The 18,746-nt window shown below is 38.1% G+C and overlaps 1 protein-coding gene across 1 annotated transcript in view; it reads left to right on the top strand.

Moving 5' to 3' along the window:
• The window catches only part of ALMS1 (ALMS1 centrosome and basal body associated protein), a 169,892-nt gene that overhangs the window by 44,021 nt on the left and 107,125 nt on the right, over positions 1 to 18,746 (top strand). Inside the window, exon 8 of the mRNA XM_069494170.1 lies at positions 12,584 to 17,932. Within this exon, the coding sequence (XP_069350271.1) occupies positions 12,584 to 17,932 (5,349 nt within the window). The remainder of the gene's footprint in view (positions 1 to 12,583; positions 17,933 to 18,746) is intronic.

Genomic DNA, 18,746 nt, shown 5'->3' with positions numbered 1-18,746 from the left:
GTATAAAAGGACCTGAGGGAAATAGGCCTTTAGTGAGAGGTTTTAAGTTTATCTGGCTAGGAGTTAGCCTGAGCTTACCATTTGCTGTAGCTGTGGTGTCAAACACTAAAATTTCCTCTGGTGTCCTTGTTTTTATCTCTTGTCTTTAGGTTTCCCTTGAGACTCTTTCTTAAATAGGGCCTGAGGCTTGCCTTCTTTTATTTGTAATCCCTGGTTATTATACAGGATCCCTGCTGACATAGTGGTAAGGTGTGGAGGAGGGAAGGGTTGTATTCTAATAATTCTGTGATTAGCTCTCAGTCTTTTAGTGAGTCTGTGTCCCTGCATCATTATCCCTTCACAAGTGCTTCTTAGCATTTTCCCTCTCCTTAGGTAAGACAGGAAAGCTACAAGGGGCTGGAGTTGGGCATTTTCCTTCTCTTAGGTTGCCTAGGTTCTAGTGAAACCAAGTCAGGTAGACTCTGGCAAAATAGTTTCCCTCGAGATCAGTATGTTGTTACAGAGAACAGAGAGCCCTGGGCTTATTTTAAAATGTTCATCTTCTCTCTCTCCTGTTGAACATATGAAGAGATTTTTGTCTGATTTTCATCCCAAGAACCTAGTAGGGCTTCTGGAAGTAAAACTCCTGAAAGTGTGGGGTCTCCCCTAAAGGTGGGCCCAAGGAGTTTTTAATCTCTAAAATAAGTCCATGCTCAGCTTCCAGCAGTTCATCGATTACAGTTTAATTTTTCCTGCCAGTTCCTGGCTCCGGCAGCTTTGGCCATAGATAAACTGTGGTTCTCGGTTTTTATCTTTCTCTCCAGTTTTCAGACTGACAATTATCCTGTGAACTCAATTCTCTGATGGATCTAAGAAGAGTTGTTGATTTTCAGTTTGTTCAGCTTTTTTCTTGTTTTGAGGGTCCAAGTAACTTCTAAGCTCTTTACAAGTTAGACTAGAAAAGCCTGCCTCATTTTTTTTTTTAAGTGTTCAGATATATGTTAAAAGAAACTAAGAGCTTTGGAAGAAAGAATGATGTATTTAGAATGAAAGTTGAAACCACCAGTCACTATTTTTTGAAGGAACTTTAGTGAGATATAATCTACACATTCTACAATTCAAGAATTGTGTTATAAGAATTCTTTGTATGTTCTGAATACAAATCCATTGTTAGGTGTATCATTTGCAAAAGTTTTCTCCCAGTCTGTGAGTTGTCCTTTCACTTATTTGATAGTTTTGCTATCAAATAAGTGAAAGTTTTAAATCTTGATGAAATCCACTTATCTTTTCTAAGTTAAAAAAAATTTTTACTGTGGTAAAATACACATAAAATTTACCATCTTAACCACTTCTAAGTGTACGTTCAGTGGCATTGAGTACATTCATATTGTTGTGCTACTATCACCACCATCCATCCATAGAACCGTTTTCATCTTGCAAAACTGAAACTCTAAACCTATTAAACAGTACTCCCTATTCACCCCTCTCCCCATCGCCTGTCAACCACCATTCTACTTTCTGTCTCTATGAATTTGATTACTCTAGGTACTGCATGTAAGTGGAATCATACAGTATTTTGTCTTTTTGTGACTTCCTTATTTCACTTAGTATAATGTTTTCAAGGTTTATCCTTGTTATAGTGTGTATCACATTGTGTTGAATCTATTCAACACATTCATTTTTTTAAATTTCAGCATATTATGGGGGTACAAAAATTTAGGTTACATATATTGCCCTTGCCCGCCCCCCCCCCAGTCAGAACTTCAAGCGTGTCCATCCCCTAGACGGTAGGCATCACACTCATTATGTATGTGTACACCCATGCCCTCCCCCCGCCACATCTGCCCGACACCCAATTAATGTTATTCCTTAATGTGCTCTTAGGTGATGATCAGTGAAACCAATTTGATGATGAATACATGTGGTGCTTATTTTTCCATTCTTGGGATACTTCACTTAGTAGAAAACACATTCACTTTTGGAATATTGCCATCTTAGTAGATATTTTGTTCTATAAACATGGCATGTCTTTCCCTTTATTTAAGTCTTTATTTCAACAATATTTTGTAGTTTTCAGTATACAAGTCTTACACTTCCTTGTTAAATTAATTGTAAGTGTTTTAAATCTTTTTATGGTATTATAAATGGGATTGTTCTCAATTTCACTTTTGGAATGTTCATTGCTAGTGTATAGAAATAAAATTGAATTTTTTTATGTTAATCACATTGTAGCTTGCAATCTTGCTGAACTACTTGTTTATTCTAATAATTTTTATGTGTATTTCTTATAATTTTTATATGCAGGACCATTTCATCTGTGAATAGAGATAGTCTTCTTCCTTTCCAGTCTGGATGCCTTCAATATATTTATTTCCCCAATTGCCCTGATTAGAAGAACCTCCATTACAACAGTAAATAGAAACAGCAAGAGTGAACATCCATGTCTTGTCTTGCCTGATATTAGTGGGAAAGTGTCCAGTCTTTCACCATTATGTATGATACTAGCTGTGGTATTTTTGTTGATACTCTTTATCAGGTTGAAGAAATTCCCTTTTATTCCTTGTTTTTAGAGCATTTTTGTTTTGTAAGGATTTTGTCAAAATTTTTTCCTGCATCTTTTATGATGATCATACAGTTTTTGTCTTTTATTCTAATAATATGAAGCATTATTAATTGATTTTCATATGTTGAACCTACCTTGTATTCTTGGTTATATATCCCATTCGATTATGGTCTATAATCCTTTTTGGATTTGGTTGGTCTGGATTTGGTTTGCTAGTATTTTTTTGAGGTCTTTTGTATCTATATTCATAATAGATATTGGGCTGTAGACTTCTTGTGACGTTTTTGTCAGGTTTTGGTATAGGGGTAATACTGTCATCATAAATTCAGTTGGGAAGCATTCCCCCTCTTCTAATTTTTGGTAAAGTTTATAAAAAATTGGTATTAATTGTTTTTGAATAGAATTTACTGTGAAACTATTTGGGCTGTTCTTTGTAGGAAGTTTTAAAATTACTAATTCCATCTCTTTCCTTGCTATAAGTCTATTTAGATTTAAAATTTTTTATGAATCAGTTTTTATAGTTTGTGTCTTACATGGAATTTGTCCATTCAGCTAAGATAGTTATCTAATTTGTTGGCATATAGTTGTTCATAGCATTTCCATATAGTTCCTTTTATTTTAGTAAGGTTGGTTACAATGCCTTCTCTTTCATTCCTGATTTTAGTAATTTAAGTATTCTCTCTTTTTTTCTTGGTGATGGTAGCTGAGTTTTGTCAATTTTGCTGATCTTCTCAAAGAAGTAAACTTTGATTTCTTTACTTTTTCTAATTTCTGCTTTTCTCTACTTTTAAATTTCCTGTTTCATTTATTTCCATTTTAGTCTTTATTATTTCCTTCCTTCTACTTGCTTTGGGTTTAATTTGTGCTTTTTCCTGTTTCTTAAGGTGAATGGTTAGGCTATTAATTTGAAATCTTTCTTCTTTTTGTTGTAAGTACTTACAGAAATTGATAAATTTCTAAGTACTGCTTTAGCTACATGCCCTAAGTTTTGGTTTATTATGGTTTTGTTTTAATTCATCTAGAAATATTTTCTAGTTTCCGTTGTGGTTTTTCTTCATTCACCCCTTGGTTATTCAGAAATGTGTTATTTAATTTCCTTCTGTTAATGATTTTTCACATGATCTAATTTTTATTGGAAAACATACTTTGTATGATTTCAGTCTTTTTAAGTTTTAATGAGGCTTGTTATATGTCCTAGCATATAATTTATCCTGTAGAATGTACAGTTTGCGCTTGAGAAGAATGTGTATTCTGTTATTGTTAGGTGGTGTGTTCTATAGATGTCTCTTAGTTCTAGTGGGTTTATGTGTTCAAGTCTTCTGTATCCTTGTTGATCTTCTGCCTAGTTTTCTCCATTTTTGAAAGTAGGGTATTGAAGTTTTCAACTAATATTATTCAATTGTCTATTTCTCTTTTCTTTTCGCTCAGATTTGCTTCATTTATTTTGAGACTATGCTATTAGATCCATATATGCTTATAATTGTTATGTATTCCTGATGAAATGACCTTTTTATTGTTATAAATTGTCCCTCTTTATTTCTAGTAATATATTTTGCTTTAAAGTCTGTCTTATGTTAGTATAGACACTCCAGCTCTTACGGTTGCTGCTTGTGTGGTTTATGTTTTTAAATCCCTTTACTTTCAACCTATTTGTATTTTTTAATTTAAATGATATATGTCCCGTAAATAGAATATAGTTGGATCTTGAGTTTTTAATTTTTAAATTCCATTTGATACTCTTTGCCATTTGATGTGATTGTTTAATCCATTGACATTTAATGTCATTATTGATATGGTTAGATTCACATTTTGGGGTTTATTTTTGGTTTTTAACGTGTCTTGTGTTTTTTGTTGTTGTTCTTCTTCTTCTTTTCCTCCTTTTTTTTTTTTTTTTTGAGACAGAGTCTCACTTTGTTGCCCAGGCTAGAGTGAGTGCCATGGCATCAGCCTAGCTCACAGCAACCTCAAACTCCTGAGCTCAAGGGATCCTGCTGTCTCAGCCTCCCGAGTAGTTGGGACTACAGGCATGCACCACCATGCCCGGCTAATTTTTTCTATATATATATTTAGCTGTCCATATAATTTCTTTCTATTTTTAGTAGAGATGGGGTCTTGCTCTTGCTCAGGCTGGTCTCGAACTCCTGAGGTCAAACGATCCGCCCACCTCGGCCTCCCAGAGTGCTAGGATTACAGGCGTGAGCCACCACGCCCGGCCTTTCTTTTCCTCCTTTACAGCTTTTTATTACATTAAGTAAATATTTTTCTAATGTAACACTTGCACTTTAACTTCTTTAATGATTTTCTAGCTAGCTTTTTTCTTTAATTCCAGTCTTTGGGGTCACTCTAGAGCTTATGATCTTTATCTTATCAAATCTTAAGCCACAGAAGGTGGGAATACCTGTGCCATAAAACTTTCCTAACTTCTCTAAAATCTGTAGACCTATCATGGACTACTAATAATGGCTGACATTTATTGCTTGTTTGCTTTGCTAAGCAATTTTCATATTATTATTATAATGTATTATATAATATATCACATGATAAGTATGTAATACAGGTTGAGTATCCCTAAACCGAAAATCTGAAATGCTCCCAGAATCTAAAACTTTTTGACTGTTGACGTGGTGCTCAAAGGAAATACTCATTAGAGCATTTTGGATTTCAGATTTTTGGATTAGGGTTACTCAATATGTATTTTATTATTCTTTTATCATATTATTATATCATTACTTTGTATTTATACCTGACTTATGATAATGGGTGCTGGTATTATAATATTTGATATTTGAACAAAATGAAACTTAGAGGAATGGAGTGACTTTCCCAAGGCCTCATACCTAATAAAATGGTGAAAAGCCCGTCATGAGCCCAGGCAGTTTTCCTCCAGAGTTGCATTTTTTTTTCCACTTCAACATCATCTTTATTGTATTTCAGGTGACTGTACATGTGTGAGCCTGGTTTTGGGCTCTTTATTCTCTTCTACTGATCTACTTGTCTACTCTTTGCACCAATACCACACTGTCTTAACAATTACAAATTTCAAGAGGTCCGTTTTTCATGGACAAATAAAAATTATTTATGTTTATGATGTACAACATGTTTTAATATGTGTATTCCTTGTAGACTAATTCAATCAAGGTAATTTACATATCCACCACCTCACATAGTTATCATTTTTTGTGGTAAGAACATTTAAAATCAGAGCTTTATTCTTAATCACCAATTATACCCCCTTTTATCTTGCCTGAACCCAACTCATATTCTCCTTGAACATTGATGATAATGTCCTCCTTTCTCCACTATCAAATCTGAACTCTTCCAGCCAATTACCAAGAACTAATTTCTATTTATTCAACCTTAATTTTCTCTCCTGTACATTTTGGTCATACCAGGCAAGTTGTATTTTTGTTGTTGTTTTTGTTTACTTCTCTGCCTCTAGAGTCATATTTATTTTTCTCCGATATTTTACTTACACTTTTTCCCTTCCCCAGAATGCTATTTCCTTTCTTCATGATATCTCTACATTCCACTTAAAATTTAAGGCCCAGCTCATGTCCCACTTTCTCTAAGAGGATTTTGAGCCTTCATTCCATATTATTCTCTCCCTTTTTTGAATTTTAGATGCCTCTGTAACCTGACCATAAACATAGGACACCAACAGTTTATCCAAATTCTTCCTCAGAGAGGACACCAAATTTTTATTTCTATCCTATACCTAACACAAATCTTGGCACATAAAGAAGGTATGGAAGAGTCTTGATGATTGTTTTCTAACTTAAGAGTTTATTAGTTAGTGGTATAATACTGGCTGTCCTCAATTTGTTTATAGCAGCAGGTAGCGACATAGTAGGAAACAATGCTTTGTGTAGGAAAGGATCTTAACTTCTTCTGAAGTAATGTCTGCACCCAAGGCTTCAGTTATTCTCAGTGGCTGATGACTACTAAATGTAGGACTTTATCCAGATGCATCTCATACTTCAGGTGTTTGTGTCTGACTACGTATAGAACATCTTTATTTGGATGTCCCATAGGCATCTTAACATCAGAATATCAAAAATGGAACCAATCATCATCTCTTCAGACCTACTCTTCCTTCCATATTTCCTATCAGTGAATGAGTGTGTTTTTATTAGCTAAGCCAGAAACTTGTATTGTCCTGCCACCCTTATCCCTGTCCAGTTACCCAGGGTTTGATTCTGATTATCAAACTCTCATTTTCTCTTTCTTGGATTACTGCGTTAGTAAAGGAAAACTAGCATCTTTTCTGCCCGCTTATCCATTTCTGCATTAAGCCAGAGTAGACTATTTAAAAAGGCAGACTTGATAATGTCACTTCCTTGTTTGAAATCCTTGCTTTCCAATGTTACCCTCAGGAGAAATTCCACATTCCTTAGTATGTCATAGAAGGTCCCTGCTTAGTCTTACATTTGCCTCTTTAATTATATTGATCTGTTGTCATTCTTTCATCGTGCTAAACCCTCTTGTCTCCTTGATCTCACAGATGCTGTTTTCTCTGCTTGGAATACTTCCTTTCTCTACCTTTTATGCCCAACTTTGCCCAAACTCCTGTTATTCATCCTTTCATTTTCAGCTTAAATATCTTTCAGGAAATCTTTTCTGGTTTTCACCACTCACCTTGACTCCTTAAGAAAGAGTCCAATTCTCCTTATATATGTTCTCATAGTATCCTGTAAACAGCTCCCCAATCACCGCACTCACACAGAGTGTAGTAGTTACTTCTTTACTTGTTTCTGCCTCCTACAGGACTTGAAGCTCTTTGAGGGTAGAGCTAGGGCTTTACTAATACTTTATTTCTATCTGGCTGTGAAAGGTGCTCAATAAATGCCTGTTTTTTTTTTTTGTTTTTTTGTTTTTTTTTGAGACAGAGTCTCACTTTGTTGCCCAGGCTAGAGTGAGTGCCGTGGCGTCAGCCTAGCTCACAGCAACCTCAAACTCCTGAGCTCAAGGGATCCTCCTGTCTCAGCCTCCCGAGTAGTTGGGACTACAGGCATGCACCACCATGCCCGGCTGATTTTTTCTATATATATATATTTAGCTGTCCATATAATTTCTTTCTATTTTTAGTAGAGATGGGGTCTCGCTCTTGCTCAGGCTGGTCTCGAACTCCTGAGCTCAAACGATCCGCCCACCTCGGCCTCCCAGAGTGCTAGGATTACAGGCGTGAGCCACCGCGCCCGGCCAATAAATGCCTGTTGAATGACTTAATGAATTGTTGAATATAAAATGAATTAACATGCCTGGGTAAACTGAATGCAAGAGGGGTAGAATAAGGGGGGGTAGGCTTTGTATTTTGGGGGTTATCAGTTCTCAAGAAATGGATCAAATGGAAGTGAAAATCAGATCTGGTTAATTTACTGTATCTCAGTTGTTATGAGGGCCTATGGCTTAATGTCCTGTCTCTATTTTATTGATCTTTGACTAACATGGGGCCATCTCTGTGACTTGCTTGGCCTCTGTGCCTGTCTTTATGTTGTTTGGGTAAGTATTGGGGTTTGTGTTTTCTGCCTCTAAATTAATTTAATGATCCATTAGTATTCCTGCCATAATTTTTAATTAAGCCCAGTCTTTGGTTTACCCTTAGGACCTTAGGTTGTTATTTGTTGGGTACTCAGGGCAAGGAGGGAACCTGAGTGTGGCTCACAGTAAGTTAGGACTTTGGTTTGGGGCAGGACTTTGGGAGGGTTCTCTTAAAGATAAGGGGCCTGGAAGCAAGATCTGAAATCACATCTTCCTCTTGTCCCAGGGAAACTTCTGTAAAGGTGCGCTTGTTGTTTGCCAGGTACTGTATATACGTTATCTCATTTAATCTTCTCCGCAACCCTATGAGGGTGGTATGATGAAGAAACTAAGTTTCCCAGGGATATTCTGTTAGGAAATAGTGTATTTTGGATTTGGTGTCCGAGTGCAGAGTTCGTGAACTTACCACAACTCCTGAAGTTTTTTAGCTTTTTGAAACCCCTGCCCCTTAGGAGTATAGAAGAGCCTACAACTCACTTACCTTACCAACTCCCACTTTCTTTTTTTTTTTTTTTCTGAGACAGAGTCTCACTTTGTTGCCTGGGCTAGAGTGCCGTGGCGTCAGCCTAGCTCACAGCAACCTCAAACTCCTGGGTTTAAGCAATCCTTCTGCCTCAGCCTCTGGAGTAGCTAGGACTATAGGTATGCACCACCATGCCAGGCTAATTTTTTCTATATATTTTTAGTTTTCCAGCTAATTTCTTTCTTTTTTTAGTAGAGACGGGGTCTTGCTTCTTGCTCAGGCTGGTCTCGAACTCCTGAGCTCAAACGATCCACCTGCCTCGGCCTCCCAGAGTGCTAGGCCAACTCCCACTTACACATTGAAAAAGAACTTAGTGATAGCAACAAAAAAATTAGAGGAATACCATAGATAGGCTGTAGTATGAGCTTATATATGATTTTATGTTTCAAAACAGTGCTCTATTATCTTTTTTTTTCTATATATATTTTTAGCTGTCCAGATCATTTCTTTCTATTTTTAGTGGAGACAGGGTCTCCCTCTTGCTCAGGCTGGTCTCGAGCTCCTGACCTTTGAGCGATCCTCCTGCCTCGGCCTCCCAGAGTGCTAGGATTACAGGCGTGAGCCACCGCACCCGGCCTCTATTATCTTTTAAAACTCAGCAATTTTATTACATTTGACTTGATATTGTTTTGCAAGTTATTTAAGTAGCATACATTTATTAACAGGACAACATTAATGAAGTATCACTGTAAAGGCACAGAGGGGTTATATTTACATTTACTTTGCCAACAAGGTATCAAGAATTCCTGATTGAACCATAATATACATCTGTTTATAGTCTAGTTATGAGAGAATTTAGGTTTAAAATAATAACTAATGTTGATGTATGTATCTATCAATTTACTAAAGGATTAACCACATTCAACAAAGTTGTGATAATTATTTAGTTATCAATAATTAATGTTAGGAACTTGTAAAAATGATAAAGTTATAGTAATTCATGGTGATAAAGCAAAAACAATAGCAATGAAGACAAAAGCCAATTTAAAAATCCCAGTGTCCTTTTTTTTTTTTTTTTTTTTTTTTTGAGACAGAGTGTCGCTTTGTTGCCCTGGCTAGAATGAGTGCCGTGGCGTCAGCCTAGCTCACAGCAACCTCAAACTCCTGGGCTCAAGCAATCCTACTGCCTCAGCCTCCTGAGTAGCTGGGACTACAGGCATGCGCCACTATGCCCGGCTAATTTTTTCTATATAGATTTTTAGTTGGCCATATAATTTCTTTCTATTTTTAGTAGAGACGGGGTCTCGCTCTTGCTCAGGCTGGTCTTGAACTCCTGACCTCAAGCGATCCACCCGCCTCGGCCTCCCAGAGTGCTAGGATTACAGGCGTGAGCCACCGCGCCCGGCCAACCAGTGTCCTTTTTAAAACTGCCAGAATTTCCATCTACTTAGTAGTGACTGAATTAGAGGCCATGAAATCCAGAAATATACTAATTTATTTGTGTGTGCTAATACGAATAACCCATAACAATTCACTTGGAATGATTACTATAAGAAGCTCTTTGCCATATGTGAAATGAAAGTATGGAATTGTACCTCTTTTTGTCTGTGAGAAATAAAGGACTTGCTTGTTATTCTTCTTCCTATATCAGATTATAGAAGACTTCAGAGCATACTTTGGGAAATAAAACCATGCTGTCTTTGTCTCCTAGGAAGCCCTCTATGTTAATAAGCTACTATGGAGAAGAGTTCTTGAGCAAGTCCCAACAAGGTTATTCATCTGAATCTCTTCTCTAAGAGGCATAAGTTCCTATCAGTATACAATTTTATATATTATAGTCTTTTTCTGGGCAGCTCTTTTCCTCTCCATGGTCAAAACTTATCTCGTCGGTGCATCCCAATTCTGAAAATGGATTGCCAAAGGTTTGATTGGTATGTACTAATATTGTAGCACTCACACTTAGTGTATTTATTCCCCTCTGCCAGGGCTGAGAGAATAACGAGCACTCTAAAAGTATGCTGTCCATCATCATGAATTCCTCACTTATACAACCATATTTCAAAAATCATAATAGATTTATGATCACTATTGCATCTCACAGTTTGAACTATATGTCCTCAAGTTTATGTAGAAGTGACCGGAATTTCTTCTTTAACATCATGAGTTTTCTCCTGTACTTTTAGCAGCTTAATCTATAGTTGTTCTTATTTTCTTTACTAATCTTTCCCTTCCCTCTGAGGTCTTCTTTCCTAAGATCTTGTTAACTTATGAAAACTTCCAGATTTTTCAAGGGTCTGGCCTGTACATCTTAAGTATTTTTCCATTTATCTCATTTGTCTCCTTCATGGTGTCACTAATAATTTATAATGGTCAAAGAGGGATGTAACAACTTTGAAAAATTAGGAAATCATTTGGAAAAACAAGATTTTTTTCATTAATCTGTTTTGGTTTATTAACTTCTTGAACTTGTTTTGTTTCCTCAAAAATTTTCCTGACCCATATTCCTTCTCAAGTTACAGGTTACATTTTTTTCCTTCTCTTTTAGTTTTCTTGAAGAGTTAGCACTTGATGGATCTACTACTTTACAGTTCACTCCTATACCCATTTAATTCTATATTCAGCTACTTTTTTGAAGCTCGCCAGAGGCCTTAGAAAGGTAGTGGAAAGAGTTCAGAATTCAGAGTGAGAATTAAAGACTTGAAAAGTACCGTTTTTTTGTTACTTTCTCACTCTATAACTTTAGAAAAATTATCTCTTTTTGTTAGTTAACATATGGTGTAAGGACCAATAGCATTGAGTATCACCAGGGAGCTTGTTAGAAATGCAGAATTTCAGGTCCCTCCCCAGGCCTGCTGAATCAGGATCTATAAGTTAACAAGATTCCCACACGGAGAAGCACTGTCACATAGTCATCTTTGAAACTCAGTTTCCCTATATGTAAAGTATAGATAGTACTTGCTGTATATATCAACCATCTTAACGCCCTCTGACTTACCATATGTTTTACCAATGTATTTATTGTCTGCCTCCTTGTGCTAGAATGTAAGCTCTGTGAGGTAGGGATTGTTGTCTGTTTGTTTATTGTTGTATCTCCTTTATCTAGAACAGTGCCTGACACATAGTAAACATTCATATTTTTTGAATGAACAAATGAATGAATGCACAACTTGTCAAATCCTGTCATTTCTATTGCAGTTATTTACTTTACAATGCCATTTAGAACTACTTTCATTTAGAATTATTGTATTGGTGCAAACATAGGACATTTCTGTTATTGTAGAAAGTTCTATTGTATTTTGCTGCTTAGACTTTCACATTCCCTTCCCACTCATCTTGAATCCATATTTCTACAGTACAGTTCTTATCAAAATTGTCCACAATTCCCCATGCCATATTGAATAAGTTCAAACACTTCAGTATAACCTTTAGTGTCTTTTACAGTTTTATATACTTAAAAGAAAAAATATATATGTAATATAGAGTGCATTTGTTGGGAGTTTCTGTCAAACCCACTGCATGCATAGCATCCATCTAGGCCATATTGTATTGCTCCTTGTGGGACTTGTGTGCAAGAGGAACCTATGAAAATAAGCTGATGGTCCTTTGCTATGCCAGTGTTAATAAAGTCTTTTGTCTCTGACTGAGGACTTCATATCTTCTGCCAGCGTACGTGACACAATAACAGCTCATGAGTAGGGTGAAATTAAATCCCAGACCCAACAGCATTATCCCACCTCATTGACAGTTCTTTAAAAATCCAGATTTTAAGATCATATAATATTCCATCAAATGGATATACTGTTATTTTTAGCCACTGCTTTATGATTGAATATTTAAAATATTTTCATGTTAGTTTTCTTTGTCATTAATATCTTTGTATACAAATATTTGTCTCCTTTGATGGCTGTTTCCTTAGCATTCATTTCTAGAAGCTTAAAGGCCCAAGATAGAGAATCTTGCCTTATTTTTTTTAGTGCATAGAAGGAATTTTTAAAATTGAAAACAATATACATAATATTAACAAACCTCATTTTCTTTAGGAGATACTTCTAAAGGAGGCATAGCTGAAATTACTCAATCCAATTTGAAATCAGGCTTCACTACCACTACTGGAGATTTAGGCACTGGATCGCATTTATCCCTTGAGGACCTGTCTCAGTCAGCAGTAAGTTCTCCTCAAGACAATACTATTGGTCAACACACTGATACTCTCAACCAAAAGACATTAACAGATACTCATCTAACGGAAGAGACTCTGAAAGACTCAGCTATTCCTGAACCAACTGACCAGAAGACTAGGACACCAACAGTACCCTCTAGTTCCTACTCACATAGGGGGAAGCCCAATATTTTCTACCAACAGGACTTGCCAGATAGTCATCTAACTGAAGAAGCTCTGAAAGTTTTAGGTGTCCCTGGACCAGCTGACCAGAAGACCGGGATACCAACTATAACCTCTACTTCTCACTCCCATAGGGGAAAACCTGTTACTTTCTACCAACAGGCTTTGCAAGGTAGTCAGATACCTGAAGAGGCTCTGAAAGTTTCAACTGTTTCTGGACCAGCTGACCAGAAGAGTTGGACAGCACCAGTACTCTCTACTTCATACTCACATAGAGAGAGGCCCAGTACTTTTTACCAACAAGAGTTGCCAGACGTTAAGCAGACTGAAGAAGCACTGAAAGTTTCAGCTGCTCTTGGACCAGCTGACTATAAGACTGCAATACCAACAATACCCTCTAGTTCATACTCACAGAGAGAGAAGCCCATTATTTTCTACCAACAGGCCTTGCCAGACAGTCATCTAACAGAAGAGGCTCTGAAAGTTTCAGCTGTTGCTGGACTAGCTGACCAGAAGACTAGGATATCAACTGTATCCTCTACTTCCTACTCACAGAGAGAGAAGCTCAGTGTTTCCTACCAACAGACCTTACCAGATAGTCATCTAACTGAAGAGGCTCTGAAAGTTTCAGTTTTTCCTGGGCCAGGTGACCAGAAGACTGAGTTAACCTCGGAACCTTCTAGTTTCTACTCACATAGAGAGAAGCCCATTATTTTCTCCCAGCAGACCCTGCCAGACAGTCATTTACCTGAAGAAACTCTGAAAGTTTCAGCTGTTTCTGGATCAGCTGACCAGAAGGCTGGGAAACCAACAGTGTCCTCTAAGTCCTACTCACACGGAGAGAAATCTAGTATTTTCTACCAACAGGAGTTGCCAGACAGTCATTCAACTGAAAAGGCTCTGAAAGTTTCAATTGTCCCTGTACCAGCTGACCAGAAGACTGGGATACAAACTATAACCCCTATTTCCTACTCTCAAAGTGGAAAGGCTGGTATTTTGTACCATCCAACCTTGCCAGATAGCCATCTACCTAAAGAGGCTCTGAAAGTTTCAGCTGCTCCTGGACCAGCCTTCCAAACAACTGGCATACCAACTATAACCTCTACTTCCTACTCACAAAGAGAGAAGCCTGGTATTTTCTACCAACAGACCTTGCTAGATAGTCATCTACTCGAAAAAGATCAGAAAGTTTCAGCTGCACCAGGACCTGCTGACCATACAACTGGCATACCACCAACTGTAACCTCTACCTCCTACTTAGATAGAGACAGGTCTGGCATTTTCTACCAACAGACCTTAGCGAGTGGTCATATACCTGAAGAGGCTCTGAAAGTTTCAGCTGCTCCTGGACCAGCCTTCCAAACAACTGGCATACCAACTGTAACCTCTACTTCCTACTCACAAAGAGAGAAGCCTGGTATTTTCTACCAACAGACCTTGCTAGATAGTCATCTACTCGAAAAAGATCAGAAAGTTTCAGCTGCACCAGGACCTGCTGACCATACGACTGGCGTACCACCAACTATAACCTCTACTTCCTATTCAGATAGAGAGAAGTCTGGCATTTTCTACCAACAAACCTTAGCAGGTAGTCATATACCTGAAGAGGCTCTGAGAGTTTCATTTACTCCTGGACCAGCAGACCAGACGACTGGCAAAGCAACTGTAACCTCTACTTCCAAATCACAACATAGAGAGAAGCCAGGTGTTTTCTACCAGCAGGACTTGCCAGGTAGTCATCTAACTGAAGAGGCTCAGAAAGTTTCAGTTGTTTCTGGACCAGCTGACCAGATAACTGGCATACCAACTGTAACCTCTCCTTCCTACTCACACAGAGAGAAGCCTGGCATTTTCTACCAACCGGCCTTAGCAGGTAGTCATATACCTGAAGAGGCTCTGAGAGTTTCATTTGTTCCTAGTCCAGCTGACCAGAAGACTGGCAGACCAACTGTAACCTCTACTTCCAACTCATATAGAGAGAAGCCCATTATTTTCTATCAGGAAGCCTTTCCAGATAGTCATCTACCTGAAGAGGCTCAGAAAGTTTCACTCGCTCTTGGATCAGCTGACCAGAAGACTGACATACCAACTGCAGCCTCTACTTCCTACTCACATAGAGAGAAGCCCATTATTTTCTATCAACAGACTTTGTCAGATAGTCGTCTAACTGAAGCTCAGAAAGTTTCACTTGTTTCTGGACCTGCTGACCAGAAGACTGGCACACCAACTGTAACTTCTACTTCCTACTCACATAGAGAGAAGCTTGGAACTTTGTACCAACAGGGCTTGGCAGGTAGTCATATACCTGAAGAGACTCAGAAAGTTTCCGTTATTTCTGGACCAGCAGACCAGAAGACTGGCGTATTAACTGTAACCTCTACTTCTTACCCACATAGAGAGAAGCCTGGTATTTTCCATCAAGAGGTCTTGCCTGGTAGTCATCTAACTGAGGAAGCTCTGAAAGTTTCAGCCACTCCTGAATCAGCTGACCAGAAGACTGGCACACCTACGGTATCCTCCACTTCCTACTCACATAGAGAGAAGCCCATAATTTTTTACCAGCAAGTCTTGCCCGATAGTCATCTAACTGAAGAAGCTCTGAAAGTTTTAGTTGTTTCTGGACCTGCTGACCAGAAGACTGACATACCAACAGTATCTCCAGTTTCCTACACGCTTGGAGAGAAACCCATTATTTTCTATCAGCAGGCCCCAGAAGCTCTCAAAGTTTTAGGTGTTGCTGGACCAGTTGACCAGAAGACTGGGATACCTACTGTAACCTATTCTTCCCACTCACATGGAGAGAAGCCTATTATTTCTTACCAACACGAGTTGTCAGATAGCCATCTCACCAAAAAGGCTCTGAAAGTTTCAAATGTTCCTGAACCAACTGACCAGAAAACTGGAATACCAACAGTAACCTCTACTCCCTACTCATATAGAGAGAAACCCACTGTCCCTTACCAGCAGGACTTGCCTGAATTTGATGAAGAAACTTTAGTACTTTTAGGCATTGCTTCAGGAGCTGACCAGAGAAATGTTATAAGGATAGTGCCCTCTAGTTCCTACTCACATAGTGAGAAACCCATTATTTCTTACCAGCAAGAGTTGCCAAATTATACTGAAGAAGGTCTGAGAGTTTTAGTAGTTCCTGGAACAGCTGACCAGGAGACTGGCATACAAATAGTGCCTTCTACTTCCTACTCACAGGGAGACCGGTCCATCATTTCTTATCAGCAGGAGTTGCCAGATCTTACGGAAGTAGCCTTGAAAGCATTTGGGGTTTCTGGACCTGCTGACCAGAAGACTGAGATACAAAGAGCATCCTCTAGTTCTTACTCACATGGAGAGAAGCCCAGTGTTTACCCTCAACAGGAGTTTCCAGATAGTCACCTTGCTGATGAAGCTCTGAAAGTTTCAGCTGTTTTTGTACCAGCAGAGCAGGACACTGGGATACCAACAGGAATTCCTAACTACTACTCACGTAAAGAGAAACTCAAGATTTCAACTGTGGATGTACTGGACTACCAGAAAACTGAGTTGCCAACGACTACCCCAGGCTCCTACTCACATGGAGAGAAGCCCAGGATTTCAACTGTGATTGGACCAGATGACCAGAAGACTCCGTTACTGACAGTTTTCCGTAGTTCCTATTCTCAAGGAGTAAAGCCTGCTATTTTATTACAACAGCAGTTGCCAGATGGAGATCAAAGTGAAGATATTCTAAAGATTTCAACTGTCCCTGAACCAACTGATGTGAATTCTGGGAAACCAGTACCTCTCTCTGGTTCTTATTTTCATAGAGAGAAGCCTAATATTTTCTATCCACAGGAATTGCCAGACACACATCCAACTGAAGACACACTGGAGCTTTCAACAGTTCATGGACCAGCTGACCAGAAGACGGTATTACCAGTGGCTCCTCCAAGTTCCTTTTCACTCAGAGAGAAATCGAATATTTTCTATCAAAAGGATTTGCCAGATAGACATGTAACTGAAGATGCTCTGAAGTTCTCAGGTGGTCCTGGGCAAGCTGATCAAATTACTGGGTTACAAACAGTTCCCTATGGTACTTATTCAGATGGTGAGAAGCAAAAACTTGTTTCAAAACATATCCAAAGGCAAATAAATAATTTGAATTCTTCTGACTCCAGTGTTAGCTCAAACAATATGCCTTTAAATTCTCAGGCTGATGATAAAGTTGTAATAAATAAACCAGAATCTGCAGGTCTTGTAGATGTTGGCTCTGAGGAAATCCGGGATGCAGAAAATAGTTCTAAAACTCTTAAAGAAATTCAGACACTTTTAATGGAGGCAGAAAATATAGCACTGAAACGATGCAATTTTCCTGCTCCCCTTGTCCCTTTCAGAGATGTTGGTGATATTTCATTTATACAGTCTAAGAAGGTGGTTTGCTTCAGAGAACCCTCCGTGACTGATGTGTGTGATGGTGATTTGCTTCAGAGACAGCCATGCACAGAGGAAAGCCCAAGCAACAGGTGTATGCAAAAGGATATTGGCACACAGACAAATTTGAAATGCCAGAGAGGCATTGAAAATTGGGAGTTTATTAGTTCAACTACAGTTAGAAGTCCTCTACAGGAAGCAGAAAGCAAAGCCAGTATGGCATTAGAAGAAACCCTTAGGAAATATGAAGCAGCCAAATCTGTAATGAGGTCTGAACCTGAAGGGTATAGTGGAACTATTGGGAATAAAATTATTATCCCTATGATGACTATCATAAAAAGTGATTCAAGTAGTGATATAAGTGACGGAAATGGTTCCTGCTCATGGGACAGTAATTTACCAGAGTCCTTGGAATCAGTTTCCGATGTTCTTCTAAACTTCTTTCCATATGTTACACCCAAGACAAGCATAACAGATAGCAGAGAGGAAGAGGGTATGTCCGAGAGTGAGGATGGTGGCAGTAGCAGTGTAGATTCCCTGGCTGCACATGTGAAAAACCTTCTGAAATGTGAATCCTCACTGAATCATGCTAAACAAATACTCAGAAATGCAGAGGAAGAGGAATGTCGGGTACGAGCACGAGGTAAGAACTGATAATTTGTCATAAAGGTAGATTCAGGCTTATCAGGATTGTAGTTTAATTTGTTTAAAGTTAGATATTTGGAGTTCTAAATTTATTTTTCTGTAAAACCGTTAAAATAATTGATTATATTTTCTACTAACAATCCAGAAAAAGCCCATGTAACCAATAATATAGTTACATTACGGTATTAATAGTACTAGTTTGAGTTCAGGGTCTTAGGGAGATTCTGGTATCTGACAGAGAGTAAGGAGGCAGCTTGGGCTTTCAAGCTCCTAAAGCTGTCGTATTTCCCTCATCCTCCCATTATAGTCTCCTTAGTTTGGGGGCAAAAAAACCTCCAGTTTTGTTCTGCTCTAAATTATTCTGTGTCCTCAGATTACATATATTTTCTCTTCCCCTTTTCTAATAAAATTCTTAGAGCTGATCTCAGACATTAGGGAAAAAGACTTAGCAAAGTATTTCACACTAAAACTTGGGTTAGAGGTTTAAAAGAGAATATTTAGTACTTCTAATAATCTCTAATAAGTAGCATTCCATTAAAAACAATAGCAAAAATCTTTAAGACAAATGTGGAGAATATATTTTCAGGGACAATTTACAAGCATTTCAGGCCTGCCTGGGAATCTTCCCTTAAGGTTAACTTCTTACACTGTTTCTTGCACATTTTGATTCTACAAAAACCTCCAAGTTTTATTTATGGTTTTTAAATATCAGCTCTCATGGAAGTGTCAATAACTGTAGCTGGAGCTAAAAGGGGAGGCAAAGGGGCTCTCTTAATTAGGAGGACGATCAAGATAAAAATGACTGAATACCA

Source organism: Eulemur rufifrons, chromosome 19 (genome assembly GCF_041146395.1).
Source record: "Eulemur rufifrons isolate Redbay chromosome 19, OSU_ERuf_1, whole genome shotgun sequence".
NCBI lineage: Eukaryota > Metazoa > Chordata > Mammalia > Primates > Lemuridae > Eulemur > Eulemur rufifrons.
This window is presented reverse-complemented; position numbering and strand designations above follow the sequence as displayed.